Genomic DNA, 17,920 nt, shown 5'->3' on the forward strand with positions numbered 1-17,920 from the left:
AATGTTCTCGGATTTCATAAAATTCAGATTTTGACACAAATATAGAGCTAACACTTCACAGAAGCGCCTCAGGTCTGCAAAAGAAAAAACTCTAAAGACATCGCTCAGTTTTCCCCATCCCTCCACCACTGTGGTCACAGCCAGTGTTGGGGAGTAACGGAATACATGTACCGCCGTTACGTATTAAAAATACAAAATATGAGTAACTGTATTCTGTTACAGTTACCGTTTAAAAAGGTGGTATTTAGAATACAGTTACTTTGTTGAAATAAATGGATTACACGGCGGTACTTTGCTGTTTCATATTGTGGCGGGTCAGGACTGTTTGGGTTTTGTTTAACAGCTACGTTCTGTTGTTCCCAGTGTTGCCAACTCCTCAGTAAGGAAAATCGCTGTTGGTTGTCCTAAAAGTCGCTAGAAGTCGCTAAACGACGTCATCACCTAATTTGCATAATTGGTCATGCTAATGTAATTGTAACCTATGTTGTTGGAGAGAGAAATAACATCGTGGACGAGACATAAAGTGAGCAAAAAACGTCCTAAATGCATTTAGAATTTATTTAGAACTACAAATTAAATTTCTTTTAGCAATTATTGTTTTTTGTAATGTCTTTCACGCCTTTTTTTTTCTAAAAAAAGCGACTTTTTTTTTAGAAAGAAAGTCGCTAGGGGGTCTGAAAACTCGCTAAATATAGCGACAAAGTCGCTAAGTTGGCAACACTGGTTGTTCCAGGCGGCAGCGTTACGGTTGCCATGGTTACAGGGCGACGCTCTCTCTCTCTGCGTGTTTCCTGGGTGAGAGAGGCCTTATTGTTGTTGTTGTGCTAAGCTAACAGGTAGAATGCTACAGGTATAGCTCTAAAGAATGTAGCATCATGGGCAGTGTAGTCCGTGCTGCAGGGAGAATGGACTGCCATACACGTTATGTGTCTGTGAGCGAGGGAGGGAGAAAAAGGAAAAGTACGAGCTGTCATCGAGCAAAAACGGGAGCTGGAAGCATGTAAATATAATAATAACCACTGCAGCCAAGAAGAGAGCCTGACGAGCCCAGTTGTAAGTAAGCTATTAAGACTCGACTGTACACCGTGTTCGTGTTTTCCTCCGAAAACAATAAGTTCCGTTGGAGCAGCCTTTCAACGCCTCTCTCTGTCTCTCTAAGAAAACTTGACCCAGACAACAAAGTAAAGCTAGTTTTCGGCTACGAGCCCGACACAGAACCCACCGTATTAGCCAGAGGTCCCTTTACTACGGTTCGGAGCCGCGGACCTTCAGTAACAGTAATAGTAATAAATCACAGCAATAGAACATTCATGTAGTTGTAAACAGCATGATAATATATTAAGTAATCCAAAGTATTCAGAATACGTTACTCTCATTGAGTAACGTAACGGAATACGTTACAGAATACATTTTGGGGCAAGTAATCTGTAATGGAATACATTTTAAAAGTAACCTTCCCAACACTGGTCACAGCTGGCATGAGGTTTCTGGGTTTTGTCCCAACGTGGTGCTTTATGTGCATTATGATCAAACATCTCCATTTTGGTCTCATCTGTTCAAAGCACATTGTTCCAGAACTTATTCAGATGCAGCTTTGCAAACCTAAGCTGTGCTGCCTTCTTTTTAGAAGCAAGAGACTTCTGGAAACCCTTCCAACCAAGCTGTATTGTACTTGTTCAGTCTTTTTCTAATTATGCTATTATGAACTTTAACATACCAACTGAGGCCTGTTGAGTCTGAGCAGTAGCTCATTGTTTGTTCTGAACCAGGGGTGAATTGTAATTCCTATGCAAGCAGTGAAGGTGTCCTTAGTTATTGACAGGACTGCACAGACTCCTGCGAAAGCTTTCTTTTTCACGACTCTATGTCCAAAAACGTGTTTTGTGAGGGTAATCGTGACCTCTGAAATACCCTTCTAAGATAAGATGTTCAACAGAATAGGAGGGAGAATGCCTTCATGTCTCAGGTCATAACTGTCACTTGGATAAAAAGTAAACATTTAAGTTCACAGAGGAAAATAATTCAGAACTGAGCTGAAGTGTTGGACTGACACTGAGAAGGTGGAGCACTCGCTGAGCTTCTGTCCACCATATTTTCCATCACATCGTGCACACAAGTGACAAAATAGATTTTTCTGATGTGTCACGTTTTAATTTGAAGGCGTGCAATAAAAATCTTTCACTTCCTAAAGTATTGTGTTGTTTTTGTTGCAATCTTCCCTTTGCTTTTCCTTTGCTGTCCGGTGGAAGTGGGTTGTTTGTTTTTCCAGTCAACGGAAAATTAATATGCAACCATTATCGTTCATTTGCCGTCAGTAAACTGAATATTTAAGAATGGCAGCTGTTGAAAAGCAGCATTTAATTTTCCATTTCATTGACTAATCCGTGAACAAACACAATGAGTCAAATGGGAGTCAGAGCTTTTAGATAGCAAACCCAGGAGCTAGAACATGCTATCAGCGTTGTTCCTGTGAATTAGTGTCAGATTATTCTGTGCAACAGTCCATTTTGCCCCACAGGTCTGTGTCCAATCTGTTCTTTTTCCTCTCCCAGTCAGTTAACGGGATAAAAGTCGACAGAAACAATCTTACAGTGACGTCTGTGGGCACGTCCCAAATGTGTTTCCTGAACTACGGCTTTCAAAGTCAACAAGAGCATTTGTTTTATTAAAAAAAATATTGTTCACCAAATTTGAAATGCAGACCACCTAGTTTTAAACATTTTTTCAGTTTTTTCCTTTGGCAAGCTGATATTGGGCAGAAACATGTTTAATCTGGCAAAGTAAAAGTCTTCCTCCCCTAAATGTAAGTGACAAACAGCAGCCCAGCGCCAAGCTCTGTGGTTAATCACACCTGCAGCTTGAGCGCACAGTAGATAAAGTGGAGCAGTTTGTTTTGGATACAGATTGCTACAGGAAGACAGCAGGATCTGGACAGTCTCTTCTCTCTGCTTCCTCCTCCTCTTTACATAACTCCACTCTCACAGGACAGTCATTTCCCCGCCTGCGCTCTTCCACTGAAGTCGTTACTGGTTTTCTCCCAGCGTCCCGTTTGAAATAATGAGGCTCGTCGTCGTTCTGGCTGTGTTAATGGGAGTAAGTGGGATTCCCGACGTGAGAATCAGCCCTCCGACTGCCTCAGCGGACACGTCAGCTCATCCCAACAGCATACCTGAGACGGCGGATGAATCTGAGCAGGTGAGGAGCAACCCGGTGGACGACTGTTGTGCTGTGGTTTGTGTTGCTTAGTAGCTGGATTTGAAGGGAGGGATGAAACGTTTCTAAGATGTTATTGTGCAATGACTGACACACAGACTCATGCAAGTACATTTGAAGGTAATACGTCTTTGTTGCAGTCATTATAACATAAAGACCTTTCTGTACATAGTACAAAAGCCATTATAAGCTCAAGTCAAAACTCTGAGCTTAAACGCTGCCTGCAGGCTTAACTGTTGCTAAAATGCAGGTAATAAATAGTCTTTCCACGTGAGGCAGACATTAGGAGTTGGGATTAAACAACTAAAGGAAAGTAAAATCTTGTTTTTGTGTAGAGCCGTGGTTGAGGATGAGGAGAAAAGGATGAACTCAGCTCTTCCACTTGTTCTTCTTCGCTGGCAGCTGACCTGTAGCCTCCAAGTATTTGTGGATGAGTTCTTCTTGTGTGGCGGGCAGGCAGGGCTGATATCTGCTGTACTCCATCGTGTACTCTCCTTTCCCCTGAATAAACAATGACACAACATGTTAGCAATTCAGCTGTCTTCTTCTACAAACCATGTCTGATTTCAAGAATTTCCTCTATTTTTGTCCGTGCACATCTCCAATCCATCCAATTTTTTTCGCTAAAAATTCCTTGAATTATATCTAGTTGCCAAAATCCAGGACCTGATCAGCACACTTGACGCACTCATCCAAGAAGCCTCTAGTTTTTACTGTGAACTCCAGCTGTAGGCTATCAAAGTAGCACAAATGGGCTACATAGCAGGCGGAGGCTTCAGCAGACTGCATACTGTCATACATGTCATTACATGTGTGTTCAAGCCTCTGCTTAGCGCACCAGCTCTGATCTGATTGTTCTTGGTGGAAATGTAACTGGACAGACGTCCTGAGATGAGCTCCAGTCATTGTTATGGCAGTACCCCACCCTGCAGCTGGTTCAGCAGAAAGATGTCCCCCACCCCTCCACGCTGCCAGAGTAGTGCAGGGAGCATATCCAGATGCTTCCTTGACCAGCATTATGCTGTAACATGTTTCCTGTGGAGGATGACTGGGACATGCAGGATCAGCATACTTATCAGAGGCAAACGCAACCGCTGCAAACGTCCAAAAACGGAGGGCAATTCTTTGACAATAGATTGAATACTTATACAGTCTTTGCACAGACGGGTGACCACTTTCACCACATCCACAGGAGGCTTTACCTCATATTAAACACCTTGCATATGGTCTATGATATCATTTAAAAAACAAACTTTAATTGAACTCATTCCTCAACATTACCTGACTGTCAGGTTTTGTATGTTTTTGAATAGGGATGCACCAATACCGATACAGGTATCGGTATTGGTGCCGATACTGTAAAATGTGTGTGTACTCATACTCGTAAAAGTTAACCGATACCAACTTATTTCATTAATCAGAGGGTGGCTTGTCATTTCTGTTGTAGTTTTTTAGATTGGCCACTAGGGGGCCAATTATTATTTTATTTATTTTATAATAATTATTTTCTTTGTTTGTTTACAATATGGACACTCTGCAATAATTTAAAAGTTTAATTTATTCGCAAACCTAATTTGTATTTATTTTATTCCAAACAGAAGTGTTTATTTATTATTCTGAAAGCTCGAGACAGTGCCAAAAGTTCAGTGATATTTTGTTAAATTACAATGTGGAGACTCTGCAATAATTTAACAGAAGTGCTTATTTTTCACTTGAAATGTTTTTGTGGTTATTTTTATTACGATTTTATTTTTTATTGGCAGGGAATAAAATAAAACCTGTCTTCCAATTCATTGCATTTGTGTGTGTGTGTGTGGTAGAAGTATCGTTTTTTGTACTCTGTATCGGCAAGTACTCAGATCCAAGTATCGGTATCGTATCGGTCTGAAAAATTTGGTATCGTTGCATCCCTATTTTTGAACTTACCTCAGTACAAGAGCGCAGCTCTGTGGCGTAACCAAACATGTCATTTAGTGGGATCTGTTGGAACAAACAGGATGACATTCGAGTTAAAGGAGGGCGAGAAAGCGGGTGAAACTGGAGATAAGCCCCGTATGTTTATATTTACTGGACTTACATCAGCATAAAGAGTGAAGTATCCTTCACCCCCATCCTGTCCTGTGATGACGCCGTGGCGGCGGTTTACTCCAGCAATGACGGCTCCTTGAAACTCCTGGGGTGCGACGACTTCCACGGACATGATTGGCTCCAGGATGACTGCGTTGGCCTTTTCCATAGCTGTGGAGAAAACGGTGAACCCAGCGGCAACATAAACCAGATATTTTTCAGCTGAATCGGAAACAGAAGGGCGTCCTCACCTTGTTTTAGAGCGCCCTCTCCTGCGCGGATAAAGGAGATCTCATTGGAGTCGACCATGTGGTGCGCTCCGTCTTCCAGGAGGAATCTGACTCCTGAGATCTTGTGCCCGCTCAGAGGGCCCTTCTCACAGGCGTCCTTGAAGCCCTGCAGCACGATGGGGGAAGGAGGGAGAAAATCGAGACTTTAAATTTGGAATCGCTCCCACTTTTGTTTAAAACGTATTCTGAAAGTGTTTGCATGCCTTTTCAACAGCTGGCACAAACTGCTTTGGGATGTTGGTTCCAACAGTTTGATCTTCAAACTCCAGTTTGGTGTAATGGTCTGACTCGAGAGGCTCGAGGACCCCGATGACTTTACCGTACTGCCCAGAGCCGCCACTCTGCTTCTTATGGGTGAAGTCAAATCTACGAGAGAGTGGGGGGACCACTTGTTAACATAGAGCAACACAACAGGAAGTAGATAATCCAAACGTATGCACCAATCAAATCAAAGATCCAACATAACCAAGAATACTCTTAAGAAACTAAAGTAAGTTTAAGTACTGCAATGTTTAAACAGTTTTATTTTGGGTTTATAACAAAGTATTTGCATATCTTAGGCTGTTTTAATGAGGAAAGATGAGATGTAACTAACTATTCAGTACTTCTGATGATCGATGAAACTGTATTTATAAATATATCTGTTGGGGATCTTTAACTTACTCCAAATATAAGATTGTACCAATACCAAGTATACTTAATCTCCAGCTCTATCCACTAAAATGTGAACATTTCCTTCATATTTTAACTGAAGCTGAAACTCTCCATTACTATATAACTAAATTTGACCTACTTTACTAAGTTGCAAACATTTGCAGAGGCCTGTTTGCTGTAAAGCGCTGCTTTTTTTTAAAGTCAGGAGGAAGTGTTAAAAAGGGCTCTGTCTCTTTAAAAAGGGGCAGTCCTCAGTGAACTCTACTGTCCAGGAAGTGGGAAGTTATCTTTCCATTTGCGCGAGGAGCAGCTGACTCGGAACACCGACTGTGGGGGGAAAAAACATTCCAGTTGGCAGAAATTCACTCCCCACTTTAATTCAGTTTGGGACACTTCACAGCTGCGTATCACTTCACCCTGTAAGAAAACACACGGTTTCTTTCCTGTTTTGCTCAGTGGCTGTTGTGTGCAAAGCTGTGTTTGTCTACATAGCTGCTCACACCTAAAGATCAAAGTCCTCCAGGAACTGGAAGCCCTGCACAATAACCATTGTAACACTCATTCACTCTTTTTCCCTCTACCTCCACTTTCCACCCACAGATAAAGGCACGGACAGAGGAGGGAGCCGAGGAGGATGTGATGGCAACTGGCGAATTGAACCCAAATCACTACCCTGCCACGAGGGCAGCTCAGGTGGTCCAACACTACCTCAACACCCGGTACGGTTCACCATTCAGGCGGATCGCAGTGCAGACGGTCCACAGTGGGAACGCGGAGGTCAGCTGAACTTCAACACTGAAATATGTGAATATGCCACTGTAAATAAATAAACTTGAATTTCCAATTTTTCCTTCAGGATGTGGCAGACTCCGGAAGAAAGTATCAGCTGGAGCTCTCGGTGAATGAGATCATAAGCAACGTAGGACTTTCGTTTTTCTCTTTTTCTTTTAACCACAATGTGAGGAAAGAAGACATAATGGTGGAGGAGGGAGGGGGGTGCAGCTGCAGCTTCTTAAGAACCACAAAGAGTAATGATCAACCTCTAAATAGGGTGGAGCTAATCTGAATAAATGTCTTCATCCACTCCCAAACAGAGTTAGCTGTGTTTGCTGCTGCCTGTTGAAAGATCCTACAAATAAATCTTAGGTATGGTAAACAATCTCACAGCGTCCGGCTTTAGTGTGAGCAGGTCTGACAAGAATGACTAAACAGCCTATAAAAGGAGGCTTATGTTAGCTTGTATGATGGTGTGGTGCAACCTTGACTCATCTGGGCTACATCTACTCCCATTTCTTGCTCACTAAGAATGCCTTTACTATTCGTTTTTTGCTAACTTTGTTTTATTTAACTCCTTCAGACTACACAGACATGCTCTGCAGAGCTTTTCTTTCCAAAAGGAAAAGGGCAACAGCCACCTGAAGTCAATGCCTCGTGTGAGGAGCTCCTTAAAATTGACATTAAAGCTCAAGAAGAGGCTCTATACCAAAAATACAAGACCAACCAAACCCTGATGTCTGCACAGTATTTACCAGGTAAGTCCAATAAAACAGGCTTAACTGTCCAAGCTACTGCAGTTCCACCCCATCAACACTGAAAGTCACATATTGCACAACAGTTGCGTTCAGACATTTCAACACTGCTGCGGTGTTCCTCTAAACATCGACAACACAAGTGCTGTCATCATGAACGCAGGATGCTTGAGAGATGAGACGTAACCGAGAACTCTAAACTTCCCTCAGACAGCCACGGTCACATCGAGCCCGACATGAAGCCTTTTTGGCGTCTGGGCATTCTGGCCTCCAGCTTCATCATGCTGAATGAATCCACTGAAAACACTCTGTACAACGTGGCTCAGGTGGCCAACATCACTCAGCTGGTAGGTGCTTTACAAAAATTTAAATATGAGCGTATTATAAGAAATTGATCATCCCCCCCCCCCTTTAAGCCCCATGTCTGCACGATTTACTGAATACATACAGATTGTCAATAAAAGTCCTTCATGTGGTAAAACAAGATAAACAAATGCATTAAGCCTTTAAAATTCCTACTGGACTCTTTTTGTTTCCTACAGACAACTGAGGAGGACCAGCTGGAGTTTGACTGTCACACACTGCTGCATGAAATGGTGTCCCAGGTAGACACTTGGCTAAAAAATGTCTTTAAAAAGCCTGAAATGCTAAAATAAGACACTTTTTATCATCCTAATCGATTTGGTACTTGTGGTGTGTTGGAGTAAATTAAACATGCACTTTACTGATCTGCACTCATGCTAAACTTTGCTATTCAATCTGAGCCACATTTTTGCATCCAGAGATCTCGCTGATCTGACATTTTTCTGTGCCGATACAGGAAATCATTCACTGGAAGATGCTGTTTACCTGGTCTCCTGCAGAGGGGGCTAAAGTGCTGCAGATGAAGCGGCTGCCTCACCGCCACGAAAGGGAAAAATCTCCAAAGACTAACTAATCTGTGGGTGTTCATCACACAGCCAAGACCATATCTTGTGGGGTCAAATATTGGAGCATAAATGGGGTTTTTTTTGTTGTTGTTTTTTTATGATGACGCTACAAGCACTAGGCACAGATCTACTGCTGAAACCTAGAATTTACACTCTTAAATGCTTGTTTAACTCATAAGTATGTGATATACTGAAATTGTTTAAATGTCTGTGTTTGGTCTATTTTACCCTAAATAAACTGTTTACAATGACAAAGTATTTTTTTTGTGTGTGTTTGTGTGTGTGCGTAAGGACAAAGACTATCAGGACGTACGGTACGGGACTGGTGATCGTCTCTCTGAAAGCTACTTTGGGTTTTCCCATCACACAGGGGCAGTTGTATTCCCTCTCCATCCTCTGAGAGAAAAAGAGGAAGAGCAAAAATAACCTTGGATTAGATCATAAAGGTTACTCCGAACAGAGATCTGTTAATTTGCAGAATTAAAGCCTTCATGGAAATACTACTGAAGTACTTTACTCCAAACTCCAAAATTAGCCTGAGATAAAGCAATGCTGGTAAGGCCAAAGACACTCACTAAATTGATTCCCTCACTGAATTTGTTAGTTTGCTCACAAAGAAATTAACAACCTAATTTTTCTAGTAGTTTCTAAAGTAGAGAGACAGAAGATCACTACGGAGCCCCGCAGGGGACATGGGAGAAAAAAAATTAAGACGGACTTTTGCGAGATCTCGCAAAACTAACTCGGGATCTCGCAAAACTAACTCGCAAACTATCTCGCAAACGTTTTAGCCGCATTCTTCGGACGCTGGCTCGAAGCCGACCGGGAGGTCGAGGCACGATGTGCCGGGAAAGCGGTGTTCCTCCCGGCTGTAGTAGGTCTCGACCTCCCGTTAGCTTCAAGCTAATGGGAAGAATGCGGCTAAAACTTTTGCGAGATCTCGCAAAACTTTTGCGAGATCCCGAGTTTGTTTTGCGAGATCTCGCAAAACTTTTGCAAGATCCCGAGTTTGTTTTGCGAGATCTCGCAAAAGTCCGTCTTAATTTTTTTTTTCTCCCATGTCCCCTGCGGGGCTCCGTAGATCACAAATCTGTTACATAAACATTAGAAATTGATTTGAATGTCCTTGAGCGAAACAAGTATTCGATCCCCTTCATCTAAACTGGGCACACAGATTACAATCAGTCAATCAATTACAGACTCCTGATATCAACTTGTGTGTTTAAAGCACACCTGTCCACACAATCAGTTTCTTTCCGATGCACAACAGGGACAGTGTGGACCTGCACGAGGCTGGAATGGACTACAAGACCAATCCAAGCATGTTCGTTTCTTTTTAAGTGAGCAAACTTACAGATTCAGCAGGGAGATGAAATAATTCTCCCCACGTTATATAATGGATTTGATGAGATGTCCCATGAAACGTGCAACCTGTCTAAGTGACTACCTGTGAGTAGATTTCCAGATGCAGCTCGCCCATGCCCGAGATGATGGTTTCTTTGCTCTCGGTGTCATAATGCACTCGAAACGTCGGGTCTTCTCTGGTGAAACGGTTGATTCCTTTGGAGAATTTATCCAGGTCGTTCTGTTCAGTCGCACGAGAGGAATTAATAATAAGAGGGAGTGACAAAGAGGTGGATTTAAGACTAGAGTTATAATATAAAGCACGTTTTTCAGGTTAAACGAGTATTTTTACCTTGTTGGCTGGCTTCATCGCCATGGAAATGACAGGTTCGGGGATGTGAATGGACTCCTGTGGGTGTTAAAAATTGACATCAAATGAAGATGCTTCTCATGAGGCACAAAAACTTTAAAAAGAAGCAGGTTTCTTTGTCTTTCGGACGTCCTTTGCTTCTTACCATGGACAGGTCAGCAGTTGTCTTGGATGTGAAAGTGTCTCCGCTGGCACAGTCGATTCCAAACAGGGCACAGATATCTCCCGCATAAACCTCATCCACATCCTTTCAAAGCAGAGAGAGCACAAAACACAGGATGATTGTTTTTAAAATGATGGTAGGAATGACTAAAAAACAGTTTCACATCGTGTTTTGATAGAAGATAACTGCAAACATGTTGTTTTGGTGTCAAAGGGGATGTGGTTGATATCTACACACTTGATTAAAGCCAAAAAGAGGAACCCAATCTTTCTGACCAGTCATGCTGCTCTGCTGTTTAATGTGCAAACCACAGATGGAAAACTGTGACCTCTCACAGCCTGCTGACGCAACGCCGGTTTGCTCTTACCTCCATCTGATCAGCATGAAGACGCACGAGCCTCTGAACTCTGACTTTCTTGCTTGTGCGTGTGTTGTAAATATATTCTCCCTTCTTCAGACAGCCTTGATACACTCGTATGTACGTCAGCTGACCAAACCTCCCGGCCTGAAAGACAGGAAATAGCAGAACATGACAAACTGAAGTATTTCTATTGCACAAACGTGCAGAAATGGAAAGATCACGAGGACATGAGACAGAACAGATGCTCTCTGTCAAACGGAATCACCTCCAGTTTGAAAGCCAGACCAACGTAGGGGTTTGCAGAGTCTCTCGTTGGGTCCATTTGAATCTTTTTGGTTTCAGTGGAATCTCTAACAGAGTGGAAAAACCCGCCAATGTTAGTGGAAAAAAAAACAACCAACTTTTAATCTGATATTGATTTAAATCTACAGTTTCAGGACACTTTGCATGCAAACTGACGTTCCTCTTCATACTCACTCTTCATTGAGGATGGCGTAGTTTTTGACTTCACTGGGGTTGGGCAGGTAATCCAGGACGGCGTCCAGTAGAGGCTGGACACCTTTGTTCTTCAGCGCTGTGCCCACCAACACTGGGGTGAAGAGACGCTGCACCGTAGCCCGGCGGATTGCTGCCTGGAAGGCGGTGAGGTGAAAACTGATTGAGACAAATGGCTTTTGCTCTTCGCTGATGTGAAATGTTAATCTCAAAATTTGGATGTGAACATTCTGAATGATTTCCAGGATTTCTATACAGACTTTGGGGTAACTGATGACGCCAAATTTGGTATTTCAGGACTGATCAAAACGGACTCTCAGATATGTTTGCTTCTTTGGATCGCCACCACTTGTATCAAGTCTGAAATACAATCACCGGTCACTTTATTAGGTACACCTTGACAGTACTGGGCTGGACCTACTTTTTGCCTTAATTTTTTACGACACAGGAAAAAACTGAACTGCTGATAAGAAGCAGGATGGATCAATACTTTCATGTCGTTTATGTCAAATTCGGACCATCTGAATGTCACAGCAGAAACAGCCCTCAGACCACAGCACCTTCAGTTGCAGTCTTCTGCTGCTGTAACCCATCTGCTGCAAGGTTCAATGTGACGTACATTCATTATCTGCATTTCTTGGTTATAACAGGTGGTTATTTAAGTTATTGTTGCCCTGCTGATCTTTTTACACACAGACGATTGCTGCTCACTGGATGTTTTCTCTTTTTCTGACTATTCTCTGTAAACTCGAGAGATGGTTGTGCAGGAAAAACCCAGGAGATCAGCAGCTTCTGAAACCAAGCTGGTATCAACAACCATACCACATCCAGAGTCACTTAAATCACCTTTGTTCCCCAGTCCGATGCTCAGCTTGAACTTCAGCAGGTCGTCTTGACCCTGTCTACATGCCTAATGCACTGAGTTGCTGCCATGTGATTGGCTGATTAGATACTCAGATTAACAAACAGTTGAACAGACGTACCTAATGAAATGACCAATAACCAGTGACTATACCTCAGATACCAGCGGGTTTAATTGAGGATTTTGCTTGTTTGTTTGTTTTTGTGGGGGTTTAGTTGACACTTTTAGATTTCACACAAACTGGTCTCTCAAACCTTCAGATCATCTTTGGTTGGAATTTTTTCCTCCAGGAACATCTCTCCCAAGATTTCATCAGCATTGGCGACACACTCCACCAGTTCCTGCCTGCGGTCTGCGGCCTCGGCTCGAAAATCTGCCGGGATCTCATCATAGCGCATAGTTTGCCTGCAGGAAGCACGACGCAGCTTTAAATATTTTATACAGATCAAACTCGTAAGGAAACTTGGTCTTATCCACAGTTTCTATGGGACTGATGCAGATCGCAACAGTTTAATTGTACAATAGCTGACCTTAAGTCTAATTCATGGCAGAGGGAAAATAAAAAACACCCATTTACACATAAATTCATCTTACCCAAACTGTCCTTCGAAATACATGCTCCGCTCCTCTATGAGGTCAATGATGCCACGCATGTTCCCCTCCAGCCCGATGGGGATGTTCACAAACGCTGCGTTGTGGTTCAGTTTGGATCTTAAAAAAAAAGTAAAAAGTTTCTTTAAAACTGCGAAAAAATCCAAAAAAAGAAACACACAGCTGCTTACAAATTCAAATTTCAAATTCAAATTTTTATTTGTCACATACACAGTCATACACAGTACGATATGCAGTGAAATGCTTAGACAACTGCTCGTGACCTAAAGAAAAAAGAAAAGGCTACGAATAAGATAGGAAATAAATATGAAAATAAAAGGGTAAATTTAACCAGGAAGGAATAAAATAAAATAAAATATAAAAATTAAGTTAAGAATGAGATAACTGTACAACACAAATTAGAATGAGGGGTAAATTTAACTGGGAAAGAATAAGATAAAATATATAAATTAAAGTTGAAAATAAAATAACTGTACAACAAAATACACAGTATAGAAATATATAAGAATGTATGAAGAAATAATATATATATATATATATATATATATATATATATATATATACACACACAATAACAGCAGCTGTACAAGTATTAACTGGAAATGAGGAATATAATGTCCAGTGTTGTGCAATCCACATTATATAGTGTCTTACTGCAAGAACCTAAAGAGCTCCTGTATATTCTCACATTTTACTGCTCTTTGATTTCATGCAAACTAATAAAATAATAAAAGTCCAGAAAAAGAAACGTTGAATACACCAAACGTGCAAACTGACAGGGGAAAAATATTGATTACTACACTGCAATCTAGTGTGCAATGTGGAATATGGGTTAAATATATTTGTTTTATTGCATTTACTTTATTTGCATTTGTGTTATTGATTAACAAATTAGTCTTTGTGTTTGCTGCATTAATGAAATGCTTAACACTGGCAGACGTGAAAAAGCTGAGATACAAGGACTGGTCTACATTTTCTCAAGGGATTCTTCTGGCTAAAGTCCAATTACAGTGTGTTTGATCACTTTCAAGTTACCTCTATGGATTTAGGGAGTTTATGATTTTGTTTTTTAAACTGCAACCTATAATACATAATTTAAAGGCACCCAGGTCCACCCAAGAAGGTCACTGTGGCCCCTCAGCTGATGTCTTAAAAGTATAAGTAGAATTAAGTCACATGGTTTGGTAATGCAAATGTTAAATACACACATTGCTGATAAGTTAATACAATTATCACCTAATCTGTATTATTATCCAGTTAAAAACTGCTTAAAGCACCAATCGTGGTGCCTGAAGAGGACATTCATGTTGGAGAACATGGGCCTATGCAAGTGAGACCTTAGAAAGTCAGCTACTCCTTAAATATATCTCTTTAGAGCTAGTAAAGGTGATCATCAGCTCCTGAACTTGTCTTTAAAGCAAGCTCTCACCATGAGAATACTGTGCGTTTATGCTTGTTATGCACACCAGGTCAAGATGTGGTTTCAGATAAGTTGTTTATGCTTCAATTTTGCGTAGGTTGTAAAGGTGGCAGAACTAATCTCTCCTCAGTTTTTCTACTGACGTCTCAAAGCCTTTCAAAGCTGTTCGCCCATCCAGTCCATACACGTTATTCTTCAGTCCTCAGCCCTGTGGTGTAACGTCCAACATGCTGATGCGTCTGACTGTTCTCTCTGTGTGACGTGTGTGTACAAACCGTACCTCATCTGCTGCAGGGCTCGTCCGGGGTTGGCGCCCATTCGGTCCAGCTTGTTGATGAAGGTGAGGAAGGGGACGCTGTAGCGTTTCATTTGTCTGTTTACCGTCATGGTTTGACACTGGACGCCTCCCACCGCGCACAGAACCAGCACGGCTCCATCCAGCACGCGCAGCGCACGCTCCACCTCGATGGTGAAGTCCACGTGACCTGTGAGGCACATCGAGTTCAGACGCACTCAAAATTACAGTGCTGAAAACGTGGCTTCACACCCCTTCACGTTTCTACCGCTGTTAAAGAGTTGACAGAAAAGAAATGATCAAAGCAGGGACGTCGCAACTGCATGACTGGTTCTGACTGAATAATAGAAATGCTAACAAATGCATTACAACATAGACGACTCGGGGCCACTGACACTCTGTTGAGAAAAAAATGTCTGACTTTTAAATGAAACTATAACATTCAAAGTTCTTTCAACTTTTATCCTCTGTTACATTTTTGATGGAGGAAAGTTACAATTACATCAGCTCTGAATCACTTTTCCACTTCCAAACAGACAATATGAGCAGCTTTAGATCCTCAGGTGCACAAAAATGTTTAAAGCACACTACAAATAAACAATCACGCCTCACTCTACAACACCACTAAGGTGCGAAGACTACAGCACACTTGAATTTTAATTCATGTGGCTTCTGTGGCAAACCGCACAACAAAGTAAAGCCTAATATTACCTGAATACTAGAAAGGCTTTAAAGAAGAGCCTGAGCAAGGCTGGATTTTGATGCTGTTGCAGTTTTATAGAGAGCTAAAACAAACAAAAATGTCAACCGATTTTCATATCGGATGTGTGTTTTTGTTTTGTTTTTTTGAGCCGCGTGACTCAAATAAACTGATCAGGACAGAAGGACAACCAACCAATGACATCAGTGCTGTGAAAATGTATTATCCCCTGCCTCGTTAAATCATCAACCGTCACAAACAAGTCTAATTTCTACTGTAGAATCAACAAATCACTGACACAAAACCTGTCTGACAAAGTGAAGTGATGCTAAATGATCTCAAAAAGCAACACATCATGTCACATCATGTCAAGAGCTGAGAAACAAAGTCATTGACATTTATCAGTCTGGAAATGGTTATAAAGCCGTTTATATTGGATTCCTGTGAACTACAATGACAGGCATCATCCACAAATGGAGAAAACAGTGGTGAACTCCAAGAGTGCCCTGACAACGCATCCAGGAGGTCACGAAAAAACCCAGAAAAATGTCTAAAGAGCTGCATGCCTCACTTGCCTCAGTTAAGGTCAAAGTTCATGACTCAACAATAAGAAAGCAGTTGGGGGGGGAAAAAAAGGCACAAAGGCTCGTCTCACATTTGCCAAAAAACATAGGGAAATGAGGCTGCTTCAGGAGCGACTTGAACAACTTGCAGAAAATCTCGAAGGAGAATGTCTGACAATGAGTTTGTGCCCTGAAGCTCAAGAGCACTTGGGTTCTTCAGCAGAACACACCAGCAATTCCCCCTCTGACTGGCTCAAAAAATAAATAAATAAATAAAATGAAGGTTTTGGATGGGCCTAGTCAAACCCATCTGTCACTCCTACAACACCTCACCACTGCCTTGCTGTCCTCATGCATGTCCTGCACCACCCTCACGTACTTCCCCGTCACTCCTGACTTCCCCAGTATCTCTTGGCAACCCATCAAATGCTTGTCTAGATCCAAAAAAGACACAGTGCAACTCCTTCTGACCTCCTCTATACCTCTCTATCGACCCTCTAAAAGCACATATCATATCTGTAGAGCTCTTTTTAAAAATGAAGGCGCTCACTGATCAACCCTCTGTTCTTAACCTAGTGTCAACAACTCCCTCCCCTAGCTTTAAGGTCTGGCTCATCAACTTTATTCTTTGTAGTTACTACAACTCTGCACATCACACTTTTTTGTGAAAATCAATACCAATACACTTCTCTTTTCTTCAGGCATCCTCTCACTCTCCAAGACTGTGTTAAATAATCTGGTCAAAACGGTCCATTGTCTTCTCTCCTAGACATCTCAATGCCTACACAGGTAAGTATCTTCATAGCTGACCTCACTTCCTCTGCACTTCCTGATTCACTACCTGACCTCCATCCCTCCATTAGTAGCAGAGCAAGAGGTAAAAACTGCTTTGGGGTGAGTGCGGATCAGTCTGTCGATTCATTTTTTAACATTTACTGACAGTTAATGAACAGGTAATACTAAATTACCCTACCTGTGCAGCTCACCTGAACAAACGTTACTTTGTATTTACACAAAGTACCACAGTAATTAGTTACATTTTTACTAGGTGTATGTCTAATTACCTGGCGTGTCAATTATGTTGATGTTGTGATCTTTCCACACGGTGTATGTAGCAGCTGACTGGATGGTGATGCCTCGTTGTCTCTCCAACTCCATGGAGTCCATAGTGGCTCCAACGCCATCTTTCCCCTTCACCTACACAACGCAGGTGAGGGAAAGCATTCGTGAGCCTCACCTAAACGGAAAAAAGAGCTTCATAAAGACAATGAAACGGACTCACCTCGTGGATCTCTGCTATCCTGCCGGTGTAGTAGAGCACGCGCTCGGTCAGGGTGGTTTTCCCAGAGTCGATGTGAGCGGAGATCCCGATGTTGCGGATCCTCTCGCTTGGAAAGACACCGGAGGAGCAGCTCCGGCAGCTGTTGATGAGCACCTGAGGATATGAAACCATCACAGTTCACTCGATCTACCGACTGTGAAACAAACTGGACTGAGGTCAAGTCAGCAGACTCGGGTTAGATAATATTACCTTTTTAAGTGTGGCGCTTCCTCGCGCCGAAAGATGCGTTTTAGCTAAAAACATGCCCGCTTTTAACACCCTCATCTCGGCAACACCTCAGTGGAGTACAGCTTGGTCGTAGTATTGCCCTGTTTAGACGACCCCGGTGCTGCTGACACCCCGGTGAAAGTCACGCCGGGACCCTAGCTGCTTGTGAAACGACTGCTTCCGGGTCTACGGAAGCCCAGAAGTACCAAAACTCAAAAACGTTTAAGTTTTCTCTTAAAACGCATTATTTATTTATTGTCCCCTTTCTTTCTTTTAATTTTATTTCAATGTTTCACGTGTTTTGAAAAGCCAAACGTGTTTAGCCACAAATCTCAATTTATCTGTTTGATAAATTATTTTTTAGGAAATAAAAAATATATCTCCAACTTGCACATGAAAAATATCTTAACCTTTGTGTTGACTGTCATGTCTATTTTATTTATCACCTATAGCACATTTAAACAACAGAAGTTGAACCAAAGTGCTTTATAAGCAAGCACATTT

The 17,920-nt window shown here is 41.9% G+C and overlaps 2 protein-coding genes across 3 annotated transcripts; one reads left to right on the forward strand and one right to left on the reverse strand.

The window, feature by feature from the left end:
• The first annotated feature begins 2,909 nt into the window (after window positions 1–2,909).
• Window positions 2,910–8,937, forward strand: lxn (latexin). Of its 2 annotated transcripts, none has more exons than XM_085131158.1 (7): window positions 2,910–3,195; window positions 6,825–7,001; window positions 7,081–7,143; window positions 7,582–7,756; window positions 7,964–8,100; window positions 8,296–8,358; window positions 8,574–8,937. In XM_085131158.1, exons 1-7 carry the CDS (start codon window positions 3,058–3,060, stop codon window positions 8,688–8,690), a joined length of 870 nt encoding a protein of 289 aa, XP_084987284.1. In that variant the 5' UTR covers window positions 2,910–3,057; the 3' UTR covers window positions 8,691–8,937. The 2 variants fall into 2 exon arrangements, with proteins under 2 accessions (XP_084987284.1, XP_084987285.1); XM_085131159.1 differs by lacking the exon at window positions 2,910–3,195 and adding an exon at window positions 5,933–6,643.
• Window positions 3,323–17,613, reverse strand: gfm1 (G elongation factor, mitochondrial 1). Its single transcript, XM_085131141.1, has 18 exons — window positions 17,399–17,613; window positions 17,150–17,302; window positions 16,932–17,064; window positions 14,590–14,794; window positions 12,872–12,988; window positions 12,532–12,682; window positions 11,398–11,552; window positions 11,186–11,270; window positions 10,927–11,064; window positions 10,542–10,643; window positions 10,379–10,435; window positions 10,130–10,267; window positions 8,996–9,078; window positions 5,774–5,936; window positions 5,532–5,676; window positions 5,291–5,451; window positions 5,140–5,193; window positions 3,323–3,714 (listed from the first exon to the last, which is right to left on the reverse strand). Exons 1-18 carry the CDS (start codon window positions 17,471–17,473, stop codon window positions 3,583–3,585), a joined length of 2,247 nt encoding a protein of 748 aa, XP_084987267.1. The 5' UTR covers window positions 17,474–17,613; the 3' UTR covers window positions 3,323–3,582.
• Between the last annotated feature and the right edge of the window lie 307 nt (window positions 17,614–17,920).

This window comes from Neolamprologus multifasciatus, chromosome 14 (genome assembly GCF_963576455.1).
Source record: "Neolamprologus multifasciatus chromosome 14, fNeoMul1.2, whole genome shotgun sequence".
NCBI classification, from domain to species: Eukaryota; Metazoa; Chordata; class Actinopteri; order Cichliformes; family Cichlidae; genus Neolamprologus; species Neolamprologus multifasciatus.

What these genes read in the sequence shown, in the direction of transcription:
- lxn (XM_085131158.1), top strand. Translation starts at nt 3,058, where the DNA reads ATGAGGCTCGTCGTCGTTCTGGCTGTGTTAATGGGAGTAAGTGGGATT. An exon ending in TCCACAGTGGGAACGCGGAG is followed by an intron (nt 7,002 to 7,080) that starts GTCAGCTGAACT and finishes TTTTTCCTTCAG; the next exon opens with GATGTGGCAGACTCCGGAAG. An exon ending in TGCATGAAATGGTGTCCCAG is followed by an intron (nt 8,359 to 8,573) that starts GTAGACACTTGG and finishes GTGCCGATACAG; the next exon opens with GAAATCATTCACTGGAAGAT.
- gfm1 (XM_085131141.1), bottom strand. Translation starts at nt 17,473, where the DNA reads ATGAGGGTGTTAAAAGCGGGCATGTTTTTAGCTAAAACGCATCTTTCG. An exon ending in CAACATAATTGACACGCCAG is followed by an intron (nt 14,795 to 16,931) that starts GTAATTAGACAT and finishes TGTGCCTCACAG; the next exon opens with GTCACGTGGACTTCACCATC. An exon ending in AGAGGGCGCTCTAAAACAAG is followed by an intron (nt 5,452 to 5,531) that starts GTGAGGACGCCC and finishes TTTTCTCCACAG; the next exon opens with CTATGGAAAAGGCCAACGCA.